At 41.3% G+C, this 21763-nt stretch overlaps 1 protein-coding gene across 7 annotated transcripts; it reads right to left on the reverse strand.

Moving 5' to 3' along the window:
• Positions 1–303: 303 nt before the first annotated feature.
• On the reverse strand, positions 304–18231 carry LOC128426345 (cytohesin-1). Of its 7 annotated transcripts, XM_053413183.1 has the most exons (13): positions 11048–11087; positions 10829–10913; positions 9971–10053; positions 6925–6989; positions 5993–6059; positions 5596–5714; positions 4905–5098; positions 4291–4439; positions 3641–3753; positions 2952–3030; positions 2755–2826; positions 1815–1969; positions 304–1711 (listed from the first exon to the last, which is right to left on the reverse strand). In XM_053413183.1, exons 5-13 carry the CDS (start codon positions 6050–6052, stop codon positions 1633–1635), a joined length of 1020 nt encoding a protein of 339 aa, XP_053269158.1. In that variant the 5' UTR covers positions 6053–6059; positions 6925–6989; positions 9971–10053; positions 10829–10913; positions 11048–11087; the 3' UTR covers positions 304–1632. The 7 variants fall into 7 exon arrangements, with proteins under 7 accessions (XP_053269158.1, XP_053269153.1, XP_053269155.1 ...); XM_053413178.1 differs by lacking the exons at positions 10829–10913; positions 11048–11087 and adding an exon at positions 18011–18231; XM_053413180.1 differs by lacking the exons at positions 10829–10913; positions 11048–11087 and adding an exon at positions 14813–15027.
• Between the last annotated feature and the right edge of the window lie 3532 nt (positions 18232–21763).

Raw genomic sequence — 21763 nt, forward strand, 5'->3', positions numbered from 1 at the left:
TAAAAGAGAAGAAAAAAAGGGTTTGAGATTATTTTGAATTGGGGGGGATACACCCAAGCAAAAAATCTGCATCAATATTTTGGCTAAACTTCAGATTATTTTAAATTGTCAGTGTTTACTTGCTAGCTGTGTTCAATACAGATTTGGTCCAAGTGGCACAGAATGCAACGTTTTTCTTCACCTAACTTTGTTTAATCTAACACAGTCTGAATAAATCCCACGGAATTATATGAAAGTACCATAACATCAAAAGAATGATCAAAAGACTTGGTGTCGAATGTCAAATGAAAAAGAAAATCAGAGTCAAATGTTTTGTTTCGTTTTAATGAGACAAACATGAAACAATAAATTACAAGGAATCTGGATGAATAAATATTTAGGAATTTTTGTTTTTGCCTTCATTTGTATGAACAGTGCTTTGACAAAAGAGCAACAGCGGTAAGAAAACAGGCTTTAGAAAAAAAACACGCATTTATATGTCATCACACCAAACACAGTCGTCCAGAGGAAAGAGGCCAGGAGAGAGAACCAGACTGAAGACGCTCTTCAGTTCAAGGCCTCAACTCTTCAACAGTAAACTTACTGACGTGGATGATTTTAGAAGCTTTGTAGTAAACGAACAGTATTTGATTCATACCGTAATTGTCCAGCATCATAAAGCACAGTTATCTTCTGTCTCTCCTCAGCAGACTGGACATAAAGATGATGACATGACGGCTCCAAATCAGGATGAGTTGGTCTGGATCGCCCCCTGGTGGCTAACTGCGCTAGGGTCATTCAATTGACTCTTTTCCCCTTTGGCAGTAGCAGAGTTTTCGTTTCAGTTTTTTTTAAAACCTTGTTTTGCTCAATGAGTGCGTTCAACCACGTTTCTCGTTTCCTTCGCCGTCTGCTGCACAGTCATTAGACCCAGGAGGGATTGTGGATTCAATCCACAATCCCACTGCAGACAAAAGCCAGATGTTAGTTGTTTTTTTGACCAGTAGAAATGAGGCAATAGTGTCGGGCTTGAGGCAGCTCCGGACTCTGACTCCGAATGTGCAAGACGGCAGCATTCCTACCCGGGATAGTTAGGCTTCGTCTCTAGATAGTGGGAGGACGTGGAGACGTGTTGTCCATCTTTATATACAGTCTGTGTTTACACCCTGATTACACTTCTAATCTGACTCAAATCATTTCCCGCTCGCTCCTTCATTTTTTTCCCCTCCAGTTAAATGTTTGGATACCCGCAGCCCAGTTTAGCAAACACAATCTGTTTGAAGCTGCTTTGAGTTGAATCAGACTTGTTTCAAATATCATTTCAGCAGATCTGAGGAGGAGTGGGAGTCTTAACCAGAGATCACAGCTCGGTTGCAGCACTGCAGAAGTGTGTTTGTTTATAAAATAAATAAAAAAGGAGCCGTTTGAGGATTTAAATAAAAGGTCTGAGTGAATCATTTCATCTGGGGATGAGAAATGAGAGATTCAACGTTCAAACCTGCGACGAGACGGGTGTCAAAGGAAGAGCCACGTTACCGGCTGAATCCCTTGTGCCAGGCCCAAGTGTCACTGCAGCAGCAGGAATATCAGGTCCACGTCCACTGTGCTGAGATCAGGAGTCAAACCTGTGTAAATGTTTAATCCTCTGCAGATCTACAGCCCCTTCAGAGACGACACCTTCTTCTTCCGAGCAGCCAGCATCTCGTAGAACGGGTCTTTGCTGATGGCAGCCCTGCAGGTGGAACACGAAGGAGGGTTAGATGCAAAACCTCCAGGTAGTCACCTTCATCACACTCATCATCCACAGGAGGAGAGGGAGTTTGAACGTGACTCACTTGATGCTGGTGATCCACTCGTCCTTCTCCTCCGTGGTCGGGGCGGAGATTCGGTAAAATGTGTGGTTTCCTTCCACGACGCGGCCGTCCGCCTCCGTCTTGCAGGCCTTGATCACCTGATCCTTGTGGTTGGGGATGTAGAGCTCGAAGCAGTTCTGGTGAGAGAGCAGCACAAACAAAGGATGAGTCAGGGTTAGGTCAACAATAAAAGTCTGAAAACACAAGTTAATTGTGTTTTGAGCTGGAGTGAATAAATAGGACAGAGAGTTCAAAAACAAAGTCTTTAAAGAAATACTTTGTGGTCAAATGCCTTTTCTGTGCATCAGCAAAGACCAAACCAATTTGAAAACATTGCACTTAGTGTCATTTTGACGAAGCAGCTAATGGATCCAACCACAGCAGGTACAGGATATATAAGATACACACGTGCTTAGGGGGGATGAAGGTGAAATAGACTTAACCTCAACTAAATGGTCAATTCAGTGCCTCCATTCACCCTAATCCCAATCTGCATGTCCAAATACCCAGAGAGAAGCCTCACAGAAATGGGCAGAACAAATAAAATACACACAGACAGACCCCGGTCAAACCAGGATTCGCACTTAATGTGAGGCGACACTGCTGTTGTTATTTATTTTCTAAGATCTTTATACAGTTTCCTAAAGCTCAGGGAGTATCTGATCGCAGTTTTTGTTGTTGTCTACAGCAGTACAATGACAATTAATAATCTTTAATCTTAAATAATTACCATATTTAAGGTTTTAATAGACAACAGGTAATTTCTTCTACGTGAGCAACTTTCTAAATGTTTTTGCCTCCAGCCCCTCGCTGTGTTTACTTTGATATTTATCTGGTGACCTCTTGTGGAGAGACAGAGAGCAGAAATGATCAGTTACATGACATAATGAGGCAGAAAGAGAAGAGAGGAGAAAGTGTTTACCGGTTTCTTAGAGTCATCAACTTCTCTGATGCTCAGATTTTCCAGTGGAATAATTCCTCTGGGTTCTTTATCCTGGTAAACAAAGAAAAAAAAAATAATGACAGTGTGAGAGGTCCAAGTATAACTTCCCGAAGCCTCGGTCTGTTTAAGTATTCCTCCTCTTACTCTGGCATCAAGTCAAAACTGGAATTACTCACTGTGGTGTATTCAAAGTAGTAGAGGCAGTTATCTGTGAGGATAAACCAGCGTCTCTTCCAGGTCTTAACTCGTCCACCTGAGGAGAAACCAGAGATGAGCTGCTGCTTCACCGGGGGACAGAAAACTTTGGTTAGAGGCGAAGCAGGAAGCTGAACTTCGGACGACAACACTGTGAAGCACACTGAAGACACAAATCAGCCGCTGACACGAAAGCCGACTGATCGTAAAAAGCTGAGGTTAGAAACGCGGGTCAGTGGTCAGGTCGAGGAGTCCAGCAGTTAGAAGCAGACGTGAAACAACTTTATTCGCCTTTTCACAACAAGCATGGTGCGAAATCGTATATGGAAATGAATAAATCTGTCTTTAATATGACTAAAGCTGTGATGTGAAGGCGAATGCACACAGACAGTGGCGGGTAGAACAGCGGGGAGGGGGCAGCTCAGAAGCAGGGTAGTAGGTTAAAGCTGGGGAGAATGAGGGTACGTACCTCCTGGAGTCAAAACCCATGGAACACAAACAAAAAGAATGTCAAAACAAGAGTTTAAAAAATAACTTTGAAACTTTCAGTCAACTTTATTCAGTTTCTACATGGTTTATCCTCTTCATGTCCACTAGAGGGCAGTCCAGCTGAACAAGTTAAAGTTTGAATGATATGAACCATTTCATGTTTTTTCCCCTGATGCACATACCGAGTTTCAGGAGCCAGCCTTCTCTGTCGGGGTTGAAGAAAGTGTGAGTGAGGTCGTTCCCATCATCCTCTGGAATCTTAAAGGGTTCGTTCTTGATGCTGTCGTACAGATTCTACACAGAGGGAACGATATGGACGACGGGATGAGGGAAGGATAGAACCTCATTTATATATAGTCTATGGTTACAACAGGCTTTACTGGGGTGGTTTATCAATATGTATGACACGATGTTTTCAGGATTCACACAAAAGATTCTCTTTGCTTCTTTTTTCAAATATTTAAGAATGAAATGGGAATTTTCATTTAGGCTGAACACAAACACAGCTGCTTTCGGACATGCACCAAAGTGATTCTAATCGGGGGACATTTTCCTGACATTTTCTAGAGGGGCTAAATCTGAGAACGTCAATGCCCGAGTCAGTTGCTTCTAGTTATATTCCAGAACTTTTCCTGGAAGATTCACAGCAAGGATACTAATACCTCAAGATGAAAAAGAAGAACCATACATGTAGAGGACGCTTTCGAAGATGTCAACAAGACTAAAGAGCTTTTAGTGATAAGGGCCGATGCTGGTGTCAATGTGCTGAAGATTTTCTTGTTGTTAAAACAGGAGAATGGGTAAATGTTGTGTGAATTGAACGTCTCTCACCCTGAGCAGCTCCTCTGGCAGATCTCCTCCGTCATTGATGCCTCTGTTCATGGCTGTGAATCTCTGAACTGGCGGTTTGTCCTTCACGTTAGGGTTGTGTAGACTTGTGTTCAACATGATCACAGCGAACGACAACACATAACAGGTATCTATAATCAAAGAAAGAAATAACACGCATAAGTGAGTTTCCTTTATTTCACTGATTTCTTTGCTGGATTCAACTGCTAAATGTAGCTTAGTCATTTATATTTGAAGTGAAAAGCTTAACAAAGTCCAAATGTCCAAAACTTACCTTTTTATAAAGGCTTTTTATTTTATTTGAATGTATTGATTTCCAACTATTGTTGAATACTTTATTAGTTTCCTCAACCTTGCATAACTTTGCTGTGAAAAGTTCTGTGTAGTTAAATTATTATTAGTAATTAGCTAAAGAGTCATTAAAATTATTATTTCCTCAGATATGAGAAACAGCTGGTGGGGGGAACTGAGACCAAAATGTACATTAGTTATGAATTAAAACTGAGGATACAATTGTATAAGAAATGTGTATTTGGGATTTTTCTTGCCACCTCCTCGTTCCTGAGTTCTCTCTGAGCAAACACACACTCTGGTACCTGTGCTCTGAAACACTCCAGGGTTACAGTGACAGTATCGCTGGGCGAACGCCTCCATCATGCGGTCGATCTTCTGAGCTTCGCCGGGCAGCCTGAAGCTCCACAGGAACTGCCTGAGCGCCTGGACCAGGTGCAGGTCCGAGAACTCGTGCAGGTCCAGGAAGGCGTGCAGAACCTCGATGTTGAAGTCATCTCTGCACGACGCCAGGAAAAATGAAATCCCCCCACACACACCAACAAAAAAAAAAGAACACACCCACATGCACATGAGGGAGGGAGAAGGGAGTCAACAGAACAAAAACAGGATCAACAACTGAACACAGCTTTGTTTAGCTCGGAGTTGGCAGCTGAAATGGATGGATGAGATGTGACGAGTCAGATTAATGGATCATCTTTTAGAACTGCTAATGCAACATAAGCTCATATTTACAGTTTATTTTAGTTTTCTGACGAGGCTTGGTTTCACACAAGAAATATTTGTAGCTCTAGAAAAAGTCCATGGATAGAAAATATCAGTATTCCCCTTTTCTTTAAGAATAATCTATTATCTTTACTTCTGGTGAAACACTGATATTATTCATGGAAGACATTATGAGATGTACAGAAGGAAAAGAAACGAATAATGTCTGATCTCCATTTAGCTGCTTTTACGGTGCTGTTATTCTACCATGTCCTGCTGGGGATCACTTACCGCTCCCCCAGGTAGTCCCCGATGGCCGTCTTATTCAGCCCCTCGCCCTTGTAGAGGAACTGAGCGATGTCGTCGCTGGTGTGTTTCAGCAGGGAGCTGTCCACCAAGAAGCGGATGCCCTGTAGGGAGAAATCAGAGCATGCAACCGTCATGAACTAAAAATAGAAATCATCCTCAAAAGAGCCGAGCAGGTAAAGAAACTAGTCTTTTTCCCTGGTTGTGGCTTCTCCTATGTGAGGATGTGTTTTACTTTATTACACCTTTGTTGAATTAGTTAGTTGGACTGTTGTACGGATAAAGCAAAATATAAAATATTTAAGACATCAGCTTGGACATTTTTCCATTTTTTGGAAAACTAATGAATCACTAGATTTAAGAAATGCTGATTCCTTCTCACCTTCTTTGGGTCCATGTTGAACTTCTTTCGGCCCATGGCCATCTGTTTGTTCCTCTGCATACTTTTCCTACAAAACAAATGAATAATTTAAAAAAGGAACCTCAATGAACTGATTACCAAACACACTACCAGTGGCTATATCATCAACAATAACACGGATATGATTATTGATTCTTCGATTAGTTGATGAACAGGAAATTAACACAGCAATTTTGATGAGTTAAATATGTTTAACGACTAAACTAACTAACTAACTAACTAACTAACTAACTAGCTGTTTAACATCATAGTAAACTGAATCTGTTCGAGTGCAGACAATAGACTGTATATAGCGATGGAAAACTAAACAGCTCCCAAAAGTGAGGCCAAATAAATTAGCTTGCCCCCTGGTGGCTGGCCGCAGTAAAGACCATAAACCCTGCCAACGTCATGATAGTGGAGAGGACATCAACAAAACTTAAAAGTAAAAAAGACACAGAAAATGTATTTTTCTCAAAGAAGGTTTCTGTTATTTTAGGTAGTTGTTGTTTCTGAGTTTGATGACAAAAAAATTCTGGCTCCAAATGATGTGATTGGCTTAAGATGAAAGCGTTTCTATCCAGGAAATATTGTCCTCATTTCTGAACGGTGGGAGGAAGTGGAGACACTTTGTCCATCTTTTGATACAGTCCATGGTGCGAGCATTCATGGTTGTTGACTCAAACACTTGTCACAGCCCGTGTCAGTATAATGGTGAGTAGATAATATGTGAGTTTGTATTTTTGGGTGAACTATCCCTTTATTTGCGGACCTAAATCCCACAGGGTAGTAAACTCCTCTGTTCTGAGAGTCATGCTGATTTTCACCACGACTGACTTCCACTGAAACAAAGGCTGAGTGGACCACGTCCACCCACACACGTGCACAGAAATGGTCGTTGAGAGATACTTTACCTCTCTTCAGTCAGGCCCAGGTTGTCAATCTCATTGGTCACCTCTGCGATCTCATCCTTCAGTCTCTGAGAGCAGACAGAGGGAGAAACGACAAAAGAAGATGAAATGGACGAAACCGACATTTTTCTGTTTGGCTTTTGAGCAGAGACACTGGACCAAAACCAGCACAGGCATACATGTGATACTTGTGTGATATCTGATCTGTAACCTCCAGCTATGCTTTGATGATCTGAGCAACAGCAGAATTCATTAGACACCCTCGTCTGTTCCAGCTTCATCTTGCTGACCATCACAACCACACATATACTTCCTACTGACGGAAGGACCCAGTAAAAACACTCAAAAGTGCAGTCGTGATTCACTCGCTCTCAGTCCGACTCCTCCTCAGCACGAGTTATGTGGAACAGCCACCCTCTGCAAAGAAAACCTCTCTTGGAGCTGCAGCACCTGCTCTGGGGTCAGGGCCGACCAACCCGCCTCTCCTTTCCTCTCCCCTGTGCTGACCTAGATTTATCAGCCCACTCCCCCCTGACACCCGGCCTGGTCTGTTCGAGTGTCACATTGGAGACAGAAGTATGCAGGATCAAAGACTTTGACTGGCTTAGCAGAGCTGATCAGAGGCAGGAAAGAACCGGGAGGCAAGAGACAGATGGAGAAACACTGAGCGCAGCAGAAAAGATAATGGACTGAGGTAAGAATAGAAGAGACACAGAAGTGGACAAGGCCGCAGTTTCAGATTAGAGTCATTATCATTTATAACCACCCCAATAACTATAAACCAGGCTGCATCACCCTCGCCTACGGTAAATAACTCTGGATTCCTCCATGTGCATTTCCATGGTTACAACGCCGTATTAACAAACGGCATCCCTCCGTGTCTATTACTGGAATATTTCACGGCTCATTAGCCATTCGCCCCCAGGGCAAGATGGGGCGGAGCTTAAGAGGAGGGAGACGCAGAACGGGAGTCGACCTTGGTAATAAACTCCATCAATCTACAGAGAGCGTCGCTGCCCTGAAGGCATGTTATTGTGATTCTTTGTATGTGTCTTTGTGTGTGTCTTTGTGTGTGTGTGTGTGTGTGTTTTGGATGTCCACTTGACTGATTCTGACTGAGGGCGATGTTTTAACGCATTTTATTGACTACAGTTTCTTTAGAATAATCCCTATTTTTGGGTAATTTGTTTGCCATCGTAATTTAAAAAAAAAATAATTTAGGATTAATATTTAACAAAATATTCAGATGGCCAATAAGAATTCCGCATATGTAGCATTTAATCCTTACGGGAAAAAAGTACCCACATATAACAGTCCTGCCACTTTATTTAAGGTTGTGAGATTAACTGATGCAGGAGGTTAACCTGTCCATCAACACAGAAACAGCCGGAGGGCACACAAAAAGATATATATATATGTATAAATATATATAGGTGCAGCTCGCTCGGTCTTAAATGAGTACAGTGCCACTCCAGTTGTCATACACACACTGCCCGAGGCTCGCTGGTCTAGACATGGACGAACAAATGGCTTTCACAGTTTGAGAAGTCTGCCTAAATAAATAGTGTCCATATGAACACTGATGCTTTTTTCTCGCTGAAATCAGTCCACCTGTTCATACTCACCATTAAAACATCCTTTCCTAAAATCAATATAATCCACATCAATTGTAGGGAAATCACAAATATGTTTTCCAAAATGTTTTTTTATAATCTCTTTTTGTATCTTTTCATCCATTAAAACAGGGAAACAACTTTGAAGCCTTTGAATACATGTTGCACAGAACGAGGACAGTGCGTTTTGTCCCACATCACTGACATTGTAAAATCGTGAAACTATCGCTTCTAAAATGCGATGTCACAGAGAAAGAGACTTGCAACAGTCCAGATAACCACAGGGTTCACAGCCGGGACAAACATGAGCTCTCTTTCATGGCTGCCCTGCTGAGAAAATATTTCATGTGAGCAGTAATGACTGAGGACAGAAAACAGAAATAGACTGAAGGCAAAGAAGTGAAACTCCAGATGAATTCAGCTCGATTTTTGTTTTCGGAAGACCAGATCAGGTTTTTTTCTGTCTTTGATCAAAATCAAGAACCTAGTTAAATATTGAGTCGGACCTGGTGACTGATTTTGATGAATATATATCTAAAATAATCGTACAGAAGGTCCTGGTAAAAACTATCAATATAATATATATATTCAACACAACTCAGCAGTGATGCTGTTGGAAACAAACATGGTGGACCAATTAAACATTACTACAAACATTTAAAATGCAATAACTGTGGGAGAAACAACACCTAATTCAATAGCATATCTAACATCCAGCAGGTTAAAGTAAGAAATGGTTGGGTGCACGTCCACCAGACTTCAGGAGAGTAGGTGCTTCATACAAATCTGTGAAATACAACATTAAACTCACAGCTCCCTGTTATTACTGATGTTTACACCTTCAAGTAGAACTTTGGCTTTTTTTTTTAAGTCTAAGAGGGTGAATACTCTGTTACACTGTGACCTGTCCGACCACGGGACCTGCAGCAGAACAACAGTGAGTTTGTCTTGTCCATGCAAAATGTCTGTGATTAAATAAACTGATATTCACTGAATGATGAATTTTAATAAATATCATTATTGCTGTTGTGCTTTCACTTCGGCTTTTCTGACAGCCTGCTATTGAAACAACACAACTAAAAGGGAAACTTAGTGTCAGAATAGGATTAAAAAATGTCAGACAGCACTGACAAAATATGCCGTCAATTTCTCAGATTTGATCGTTTAGTACCATAGTTTGTATTAGGGTCATTATTCGTGTATGCTGATTAATCCCTAAATCACACAAATTCCACACAAAACAAACTACTATAAAAGGTCCAATGCAGGATTCAAAGGGATTTGGATTTGACGAGCGGATTCTGAGGTGGATTCAGATTGGACAAAATGCATTCAAACCTCATCCCTGGCCCTGGCGCAGATCCTTATCATCGGCTCAGGACAGGCCTACAGTGTAAGAGAGATGAGGTCATGGACAGTATGAGTGCTGCTCTTACTTGTATGTCCTGAAGCAGCTCTTGTTTTTTGCGGCGGATGCTCTCCAGCTCCTGTCTCTCCTCTGGACTGAGGTCATCAGGAACTAAGGAGGAGGGAAAGAAACACGAAGGTCAAATATAAAAATCAACTTTTCTCTCTCTTTGTCTTTCTCTCTCTCTCTCTCTCTCAAACGCACACACACACACACACACACACACAAGGATAGGATGAGAGACCTGAGAGTCCCTCTGCTATGGGTCACTATGGCAACACAATCTTTGATCCATCAGCCATTAACACCCCCCCCCCCCCACACACACACACACACACACACTAACACACACACACCCACACTGACATCTTAACCTCAAACTGGACGAAGAAATCCACCCCCTTTGTTTGTCCCCTTTGTGTTTGTACACACACACGTGCTAGAACATATTGAGCATTGGAACAATAACAATAATCATCTGTTTAGTTGCATTTTTTTAACTGATAAAAGCAACAGTCATATTGACCAGAGCTAATTAGCAATAAAAAAAAAAAAAGGCCATGAGGTCATTTTAACACTTTACATTAATGACATTAACTTAACTTAAAGGTTTAGGTGTAGAACGCTGAGAATCTGAACCCCTCTATAGAAAAGACTGGAAGAAAACATCTAAATCTATATGATTTAGATACAATTCCACATTCAAGCATTATCAGGGTTTGGCCTGATTTCGTACAAAGTATAAACATTTTTTTTATAGTTGCTCTTTATATGAAGCCATGGTTACAGAAATATAAATCTCTATAAGGCTACTGAAATCACATAATTCAAGGAATATATATATATATATATATCCGCATTTATTGAATAAAAACAAATGTCTCACATTATTTCGATTTCATCAGCCGCAGTATGACCTTTAAGGCTGAAACCAACGATTCCAAAAACAATATTTGTTTGGATTCCTCAGCCTTTAAAACAAAAAGGTGAAAATGCCTGTCACTTGATCTCTGCTTTGTCAAAGTCTTAACTGTCATTTCTTGTTTTCAATAACCAAATGAATGATAATATGAAAATGGTGCATTAGGATAGAATGATATCTTACTGTATCTGTTAAGCTCCCTGCCGCCCTCCATACAAACACACCCTAAACTGTAGATGACCTGACTGTAGAAGTGTGAAGAGAACTGATAGAAGAGAAGTTAATGTGTCGTCAGACACCAACACAATATCTGCTGAGCAGCGATAAAGAGAGGAGGGAAATGCAGATCTGTCTGTGAGTGACTTGTGGTGGAGGGAGGGAAGAGGGAAGAGAAAGATAAGAAATGAAAAGCAACATGAAAATTGGTGCTTGTTTCATATTAATGATTTTCGAGTGATTTACCAACATCCCACCTCCGCACTGTGGACCGTAATCGCGGCTCCTCTCCAGTGGTTGCCTCATGATAAATCTGCCATGGCTTCTTCCTAAAGCATATTAAAATGCTTTAACTGGAGAAAAGGCTGAATTTATGTCGAGCGACAAGGAGCCACGGAGGCCAAGTCCAGCTGTGCTGCTGCTGCTGTTTGTCGGCCTCATTAGAGGAGTCACGCTGAGGGATTCAGGTGAACTGTTCACTTCTCTTTGCCACCATGACCAAGTTACTCAGCGTCAACTCAGCGCAACTACTTCATTAAAGAAGAGGAGGCGCAAGTATGGCTGGGTGCTACAGCTGATATCACAATCTTAAGCCACAGTTATGATTTTTGTCAGTGTCTTATGGCATCTCCTTTTCATCCTGAGATATTTGTTTTCTTCCAGTTTCTTGTCCGGTGCGTTTAGAAACATCGTTGACGCACTGACCCGCTCGCTGTGAATTTTCAATTAATCAATTCAAAATATATTTCTGAAGAGCAGATTTCCTGCTTTTGTTCATCTCCTATGAGAGGACATTGAATAATTTGCAGGTTGAGATGTTTTTTCACACAAAACAAAAAACTTCAAGACATAAACTTAAGCTCTGAGAAGGTTTTCTGACAGTTTAAACATTTTGTAAATTAACTGTTCAATTGATAAATCGAGAAAAATCCAATAAAAAAAACAACTCAATCTTCTACTACAGAGCTCCTCTAACCTCGAACAAAAGCCAAGTTCAGAAAAGCCCAATGTAGGATGTGACAGGTGTCTTGGATACCGGTATTATTTACATACTGCAAACACACAGACAGTGACGCACTCGCTCATAATACACACACCCCTTGCCCAGAAAGAAAGTGTTAAATAGGTGGCTCCTATTATAAACCTGAGGACGAGAATAACACACAATTGTTAGCGGCGAGGCAGTGAAGCTGGCGTTCACACTCTCTCTGGCTTTTCAGAGAGAGAGGAAATAACATGCCGGTGGACTAATGACAGCTAGCGAAACCCTGTCATGTCATCATTTCACCAAAAAACACTCACATTCAAATAACGAGTGTCTCCAGGCTCCTCACCCAGCTGCTCTGCGACGTCCTCAAGTCACGGTGTGTGTTTGTGTTGGCCAGTAATGGGACACCCTGTCATAGCAATGATGACCAGCTGCTCAGGGCAACCAAACCAATGTCCAGACTCAAAGTTCACGCTTACTTCCACTCTGCTGCTTGTAAATTACACAACACATCACATCCTCTGACGACGCAATGACAGCCCAAACAAAATTCATCAGTAATTCAGCAGTTACCAAATGGGTACTGTGGCTGTTGATCTAGGTTACATGAGATTTTAGAGGAAGGCATGACCGCACACACACGCACGCAAGTTACTGAAAATGGTTCTATTGCAGAAGTAATGATGACGCACTTAACGCCAACACATGTGTGTCATTATCCTGAGGTTCGTACCAGAGAAAGCGACTCGGTGCTGATGGACGTCACCAGCAGTCTCGGAGGTCCCAGTGCAGCCGAAAGAAATCCCTTTTTTAAGATTTCACCCAACAAGCTTTGAATCTTGCTCCAGCTCCAGCACCAGTGTCCACCACACAGATTTTTTAGACAAAAACAGCCAAAAGCTCCCGTGGCACAGTAATAATCCAGTCCTGTCTGATCTTTTCCAATCCCAATCCTGTGGTCCTCAATCGTCCAGCCTCCCAGCCTCTTTAATCCTCGGGCACAAATTCCAGCAGAGGAGTGAGGAGGGGAGCAAGGCCGGCAGCTAAATGAGGGATAAGGACGAGGATGACGAGTATGTGTATGTGTGAGGGGGGGAAACCCTTGAATTATCATATCTCTCTGTCGCCCACCCCTCCCACCTTTCTGTCCACCTCGACTCCTCCCTCCTTCAAAGAATGGAGCATCAAACACAGGCTCCCCCACGTGGAGGCCGGTGCCCGTGGGAGACAGAGGGTGGGGAGGCAGTTTCCCATGCGTCTCCAACGTGAAATGAGGATGGTGCACAAGTGAGGCTGACTCATCTCTCATATTTAACAAACAACAAATAATTAAAAAAACAACAGCCCTCTGTTCTGGCAGATGCAAGCCAGTCATCTTTCTCCGCTCATCACATGGGTTTGCTCGTAGGAATGAACCCGCACTAATTACAGAATGGCATTTGACCTAGGACCCAAGGCAAAGCAGTTTGCTTATGGTTAGAAAAAAGGATCTGAATCTCAAAAAGATTGAGAGTTTCAGCATCTGGGCCTGTTTACAAGGGAATAATTGTCCACTTCAATGTTCACAAGGCCATAATTGTCTGTTTCTAAATGTTCCCAAGGGCCCGAGGACGACAAGCTCAACACTGTGATATAACCCTGTAGTTATGGTAAACTCCCTGGTGACTGGCCGCATTCACGCAGCCTTAAGGCAATAAAGTCCAGTTGGTATGAAAGCAGAGAGACAGAAGAACAGCCGAGGATAAACAGGGGCTGAACAAAATGTGACCTGAAGTAGAACATCCTGATGTGACCCAGAGAATAGCTCAGACAATATATATATTATTATTTATGTATAAAAATACTATTAAAAATGTTTTTAAGTGGTTTGAAATGTTGTTTAACAAAAGAGACTTGTTCTGGACTCAGAAATATGTGTTACATCTATTTTGAAAGTACTGTTTGAAGCTGTATTAGTCATTGACCCATTTGTGAGTGATCAGAATCAATCCCAGTCGCTTAGCCTGGGTCTTTCTCGCTTTACAGAGTCCACCTTACATGTGGTTGGTATGGTAAGCCTGTACTGGGAGCTTTTCAGCCTCATGACACTTAAGCACATTTTATAACATGATTTCACAATAACACAGTACAGGCAATGCTGTAAATGTAGTAAATGGAAAACCACATCCTGTCAATGTGAGAGGAAACACCAGGGCAGCTGTGAGGAAGCCTCACTAAAGTGTTGTTGATGTCTTCTCAGTCAAATCCTCCTCTTGTCTCTCTGCATAGTAACTCCTTACAGCCTCCTACCCCCCAGTGTCCAGCTCTCTGGCCACATTGGCTGGACAACTGGGCAGAGAAGTCCACGCAGGCAAAACCAACCCGGGCAGCCGAAGTATTTTTGGGAGCAATCGCTTCTTTCCCAGACAATCAATGGCTGCATTGACTGTATTTATAGACCCGTGAGTTACGAAGTGCTGCACAATACGCGTTAAAACCCCATGAGGTCTGGCCTCAATCCAGATTAATAATAATGGCTCCGTTGTGCCAGCTGATAAAAGACCGCCACAGAGTCCTAAACAAACCGGACAAGTGACTCCGTGTCGCCGTCGCTGTGTACACGGCTAATTAGATAGAAACACACACTGAACTTCCTCTTAATACCCAAAGAGTGAGCGTCGGTTGTGTAGCATGAGATACAGTTAGGCTAGCCGGTTAGCATCTGATTAGCTTGTGACGTGCGTCAAGCGGCTCAGACAACTCACCAACTCCGTCCTCCGACTTCAGCACCATGTCTGCGCTGCTGCCGGACGCTGCTCCGCGGAGGAGGCTGGAGGTTCTTCACTTCTGTGGGACTTTGCAGGTCCGAACCACGGGTCCGTTCTGTGTCAGTGATTTACCGTTAGACTACCGACAACTGTCTGTGTGTGTATGTTTGTCTGTGTGTGTGTGTGAGGAGACAGCCGGTGCTGAGCAGAGCAGGGGGGCGTGGCTTCAACTAAAGCAGCCAATCGGAGAGTAGATTACAATCTAGCCATCTATCCTACCATCCATCCATCTATCTATCTATCTATCTATCTATCTATCTGTCAATATTTTCTCTCTCTCCATCTATCTATCTGTCGGTCTGTCTATCATTGTATGTAAGAGTTTCAACACTTCTCTTGAACAGAAACAAATATATCTCCTGCATTAAACTTTCAACACACACACACACACACACTCTCTCACACAAAAACACGCACACACTTTTACAGTCGTTAATCACGTGTATGGAAATGTTCTCCTTTGTGATCACGAGGCGTTCACTGAGACAGGAAATGAAAGGAGGGATTCCTCCACACTCCACAGAATTATTTCCATGTCCTGCAAGAAAGTGAAACTGAACAGAGGCCGACTCTGATCCAACATGAACCCATGAACTATTTCAATATGCACGAGCTGAAGCTCTCAGAATGAGCCACACAGTCCCCTGACTTGAACAAAAAGCAGGAATCTGTGTGTATAAATTCAAGATGCTGTGTGTCTATTTCAGAATATATTGAAGAGAGTGTTGTAGCTCGTCGAGGTGGAGCTCATTTAAATATCTTTATTAGCTTCATCTATAGAAATATTTTGTACCCCAGATCATTATTATAGATTCCAGATAAATGTAATTGATTACACATTATATTTCAGGTTTTAGCCTCTGAAGCAGAAGGGAGGTGAAGAATAAGACAGCACAAAATGCAAACACACAGAAAAGGACTCAGACTTGTTCTGTATCTTTGACTCTGTTATGTAATATGATAATTCAGATAAGTCTGTGTGGATATCTCATTAGAATACCTCACTGCTATGTCTTTTTATTATTCCTAGAATTGTTTCCATTCTCGTCATGAAATATACTGGTCTTATACTTTAACAATTCGTAAATAATTTGGACTTCATATTTTATCATTTTGTTACATTGTTTTCAGCCTTTACATTTTGACATTTGTCACTCTATTATTACCTCGGCCAAGTTTGGACCTTGGCCAAGTTAGGATTATGCAAAAGAGGAGCTTTTAATGGAAATCAGGCGTGTATAGAGGACTAATATTTTTGAGCGTGTGCAATTTGGTGCAGATCCAAATATAGATCAATAGCCATTCTAGTGCCATTCTATTTCTAGATTTTCTGCATTCTATGGGAAATGTTTGATGAAAGAAAAAAAATGAGGAAATATTCACATTCTTAAATCAGTGTATCTGCTCATAAAATCAGTTTTAATATGTTAGGGCCTTAGAGTATGTGTTTTCATGTTTTGTACCCCTCCACCCTGAAATGATGAAAGACTTGGCAATAAGTTTCTCTCCCTCCGAACAGGAAGAGGATACACGACACACCAAGAAATAAAAATCAACTATCTCCGAAATAATATTCCCCACCTGCTGAATTAAGGGAGACATATTATTCCAGATGGGTGTGAAGCCTGGAGGAAGCAGGTCTGACATCAGAGTTGGATGGCTCGTGCGCGAAGGAAAGAGGAAGGGAGGGGAGAGGATGGAGGGAAGGAAGGATGGAGGAAAGGAGCTGCTGCAGCTGTGCGCTTGAATCGGCGCTTTATTCAGAGGCTGGACGAACCAGAAACAGGATGTGCTCAGGCGGGGTGAGGACGAGCTGATGTAGTTTAATATTTAAGGGTCATCACACCCAGATGCAAAAGATATTTTCAATCTTCAAGTTGAACTACTGTACTGCGTTTTGAATAACTATACGTCACGGCTCAAAGGTTTCTCTGTGAATCACGAAGCACAGAGGCCTTGAGGCAAAATTACCAAGAAATGAGAGGAAATGACATGGAGGGGAAAGTGCAGCAATATGGGAAGAGAAGTCCCGAAAGCTGTCAGACAAATGGATATAACCCTGGCGAGTTTCATTGTGTAAGAAGGATCAGCGTGAAATGCAGCTTGAAAGCACCTGCACAGAGGGAGAGCAGTGGGCAGCGATTGTGTCACTATGGCACCCACCAGAGAGGAGGATCCTGGACCAGAGGGTGATGGGTGTGCGTCATGATTTCAAATCGAGCCCACCACCATCTCACACACACACACACACACAGACACGTGTACAGACCCGCACGTAGTTTGCCTGACTAATTTGTGTACATGAACACAGAAATGTCAAAAACACAGCATGATGCGAACACACATACACGCTCATACACACACATTACACAGCGCTCTATATCTTGATAACCTAACAAATCACCAAGGCAACTGAACACTGATAGCACTTAGTGCCAGTCTTGCTTTCCACTTCTCCCAGCGTTTGTTGGCCACACATTAGGCAATCAAGAGTCGCACAACGCAAAACCTGACACACAAATGCCTGAAATATGAGCAATAACGATTACAACTGATTTCGGAAACACCTTTTCAACCCTGAACCATTCAAGGTTGATTCTGTCCATTATTTTGTGTTGTTTTGAACCATCATTGCCCCACATGCATGGTATTTTTGTTTACAGCACAAAGTCAGCTGTAAGTAAAACATCTCATCTAATCACTTTAACAAAGTACAAAACTACCAGGCACAGAAAAGACACATTACACTGTTAGAAAATCATAAATCTTTCATCATAATAATTAAAGAATGTCACCTCAACTTTGTACCACTTACACACACAAAAACAGCAGAAATATATAAGAAATACAATATGATATAGTGTATTCAGATGTGAAGTGTTTTATTTCAACAATTTTTCTCAAAATAAAATTAATGTCAGGACTGCGTCACATCTATACTTGCAATTTGTTTTCTCAGCTATTCTCTAATTGATATATAAGTAAAGTTGCGTTCCTGCATATATAACATGAATACAGAATTCAGGGGGTTGATTTATACAAATGTAAGAGAAAGTTCAAAAGCTGACCTGAATTATTCATAAGGTCACAAATATTTCTTGAGACAACAGAGACAGACGTGTGTGCTCTTCCTACCTGTGGCTGCAGCAGGTCGCACTGTGGAACAGAGAAATGCCTGGAAACTGGAGGCACACAGCTCACTGACAGTCCCCATCACAGCACTGTGTGTTCACCAGCTCGGGACTAAACAGCAACCTGTCAGCATCTCCGTGCCTCAGGACAACAGAATCAGCAGCGAGAGTCCAGCTCGATGAAGAGCTCGTCCAATGAGCTTCAGTGATTTCTCCTCCGACTGCCACCAGACTCGGAGAAAGAAAAACACTCTCCTCTCACTCCCTCTCCTCCCTCCTCCCTCATGTTCACACACTTGACCTCACTCCAGCCTCGCACATCTCACACTTTCGCTACTATGCACACAAAACCTGTCAGTTTACACCACATGTTGGTGGATATTAGAGAAAAACCCCACCCACAATATTTCTAATAATGCCCATGAATACACACACACACGTAGGCCAGCTGGACACCCACCCACTGCTGTGTCACTTTGAACAGTTGTTAAAGTATTCTTGAAGTGATGACAAATGTACACATACATGCACGCAACCACGTACCCTTCTTCTTCACACCCACACAAATACCAGAGCCCTGCAGTTTAAATTAGTCAGGGCTGAGATACACTTAGGAAGGCATATGATTACTTTACACTGTGTTTGAGTTGCATTCATGTGCTTCACTTTTCTAATAGTAGAAATAAGCTAAGTCCTTTATTGACAACGCATGTATGAACTTAATTTGTATAACATTTGATATGTGATCTTTACATTGTTTGTTTCAGCTTGAGATCTTATGTAATTTAATGATTTTTGTGTGTATCAATCCATGAGGTGCTGTGTGACAGAAGTGAGTTTATATATTTGAACAATACTGACTAAGTCATTTGGAGATCAGTTTATATCTGTTTTAAATTTATGATTTGGAATTTGCAATTTATAACCAATCAGCCCAAGGTATAAGTAGAAGCAATAATGATACCAGTGGTAGTTGTATATCCAAAGATAGATTACATACTTTTTATTTATAAACCAATTTTCATACACAGAGGTACAACAATAAAACATTTTCAAGCAAAATAACAGCAGCATAAACGCGATGAAAGACATAATAATCTGATCAAATTAAAAAAGACATATAAAATAGCATCACAAAACCAATGAGTCTCAGGTTCACCTGGTTGTTTCAGCTGGTTTGTAATTATTTCATCCTCTGATGAACCTCAGCAGATACATTCCTCTTTGGCAGAAACACATCTCTCTCCCTGTTTTACAGCCCTAATTTCAAACTTTCATAATGGTGCAGACCACTGGGAGTCCATCAAATTTAAAACATCTCGCTCAGCTCTTCATGCTCTACTAATCTGGTCATTATGTGTTATGGTGAAGGCTGTTTGCCACTGATGGTGAAGATGAAAAGTATTTGTTAAAGGATATGTTCTAAAACTAAATGTTTTCTTGTTGGAGAGCTCCCTCTTTATCAGCCTGTATAATATTGATTATGCATCTGCCATAAAGTTAACACTGAGTGGGTCAAAGTGAAGACCTTTTCCTCTCATGATCTGATTTTAATTTTGACTCCTCCTTGTTCTTTGATTTTCTCCATGGGTCCCACACCTTCTCATGTATTCACTGTATTTCCTATGAGCATCCATGTAATTCTCTTTCTCCTGCGCTCATTACATCTATTTGTGTCCTCCTCTGTCTCCTCTCTGGAGAGCCGACCTCCTTCTGTTGCACTTGACCTCATCCTCTCTCGAACTTTGTGTGTCACTTTTCCCTCTACTGTGTTTTCATCTCTCCCTCACCCAGAGCTCGCTCTTCTTTCTCTCTCTCTCTGAACAACAACAATCATACAAAAAACTGTTGCAACGGTCGAAAATCTGAAAAAGAGGTTTGACACTTTTTGCCCTGGTGTTCGGGGAGCACATTTCAACAGGATGATGGGACTGATGTCAGGAGCTTTAAGAGAGGATAAAGTGTTTGAGGCAGAACAGAGCGCCCTGACCTGAGAGAATGAGCCACAGCAATACGACAAAAACGAGGAGAAGGAATCCAAGGTTTTATGTGGCAGTTCAGTCGTGTTTCATCTTTCATCACCAAGACCAAAAAAGGGAGATTTAAGAAACTCAAAACATATTACATAGAAAGAGACTTTTTAAGATATTTTCTTGGCAATTTCCTCTTATTAACAGGACAGTACAAGTGGGAAATGAAGAGATACATGAACAAAGAAACACAGTAAAGGGAGGGTCCAGAAATAGACAACTGAGGACAAGAAAAATCCATTAAATCTAAGTGAATTCAAAACTAATTTAGATCTGGAGAGGAACTCCCTGAATAATTTAAAGACCACAAACCAATAAACAAATAATTCAGCTTGTGTGATGTCACATTTAAAACATCCATCCTCATTATGCACATTCTTCAGGAGTTGTGAGAGTACTGGTTCGTCCTAGAGCGCAATCACGCACGTCACAATCGCAAGTAAATGAACGTTCACGTCAGTTAACCGAAAATGTCAAACTATCCCTCACATAAGTAACATCTCGTGAAAGTGACTGTGATCTTAGTTTGAAGCTCACTAGATCAAATGTGGTGCAGCGTGTCGGTGGGATGACACACGTGTCCTACATATGACAATTTTATTGTCTGTTTCCTAGAAAATCTTCAAAGTGGGTTTTAACCAACAAGTTGTCAATAAAAGCAAATTAGGACAAAGTGCAAGGAGGTTAGGGAAATAAACCAGGGTGCATATACAGTATTTATATTAGACTAATGAAGAAACATGATGAAGCGACATGACACAAAATGAAACAAACATTTCTGTAATATTTTCTAAAAGTGTTTTTCACAATTTTTTGTTTTTTTTACTGCTGCTGCTGTAATGATGCCATCTTGTAGTCTCCCCTTCTCCCAGAATAGTTTAATGGCACCAACTGGAAACTGAACACCAGCACCTGTTCATCTTGTTGGATTTAACAGCAGTGGATGGGAATGTGTATCAATTCACATTTTCTTCTTTTTACACTTGTTCTGATGGAAACCAGGCGAGACGGTGGATAAATGACCTTAAATGTGTCACAGTTGTGTCAACACATAAACTGAGAACATTCAGGAAGATTATCTGACAGAACTGTAAAGTCAAAGGCATCTTATCAGTTTTGTCTGTTGGTTTATATAATTGGACGTTTTTCTTCTTCTTATTGCCTCACTTTATCTACTTAAACTGAATCTTCTCATTAAATGTGCGTCATGAATATGATTTCCATACCTTCCTGTTTTCAACGATGGGATCTGATTAGTTGAGGAATCCTCTGCTCTAGTGTTTTTTAAAGAAGCTGCTGTGTCCTCTGGTGGCCAGAGGGTGGCATCACAACTACAAGATGGGGAAAGTGTTAATGGGGAAAAAAACTTTTATTTACAGCATGAACATGACAGAGCAGCTTTGTTGGATCAAGCTGACCCAGTTTTGATTAAATGTTTTATCTCAATAGGTTAAAAAAATACTGTGGGTTTTGAATTTATGATTAAAATAATAATAATATAATAATAAACTTTATTTAGCCGAACAACTGTTGAGGTTGAAGAAAACAAAATAAACATGAAAACTGTATCATATACAAGCAGCAACATAACAATTATAATAAATAAATAGAAACAATGGTGATGTAGAAAGTCAACATCAAATGAAACCCAATATCACATTACACTCGCTTTGTCTCATTTGATTCATCAGTTACGAGTCAGCAGATATATTTATGTGTAAATAACT

This window comes from Pleuronectes platessa, chromosome 21 (assembly GCF_947347685.1).
Source record: "Pleuronectes platessa chromosome 21, fPlePla1.1, whole genome shotgun sequence".
NCBI classification, from domain to species: Eukaryota; Metazoa; Chordata; class Actinopteri; order Pleuronectiformes; family Pleuronectidae; genus Pleuronectes; species Pleuronectes platessa.

Excerpts from the sequence above, each read along its gene's own strand:
- LOC128426345 (XM_053413178.1), bottom strand. The coding sequence starts at position 18,089 with ATGGGGACTGTCAGTGAGCTGTGTGCCTCCAGTTTCCAGGCATTTCTC. Across the intron at positions 5,099-5,595 it reads GGGGACTACCTGGGGGAGCG|AGATGACTTCAACATCGAGG; the intron begins GTAAGTGATCCC and ends GGCGTCGTGCAG. Across the intron at positions 2,827-2,951 it reads ACTACTTTGAATACACCACA|GATAAAGAACCCAGAGGAAT; the intron begins GTGAGTAATTCC and ends TTTGTTTACCAG.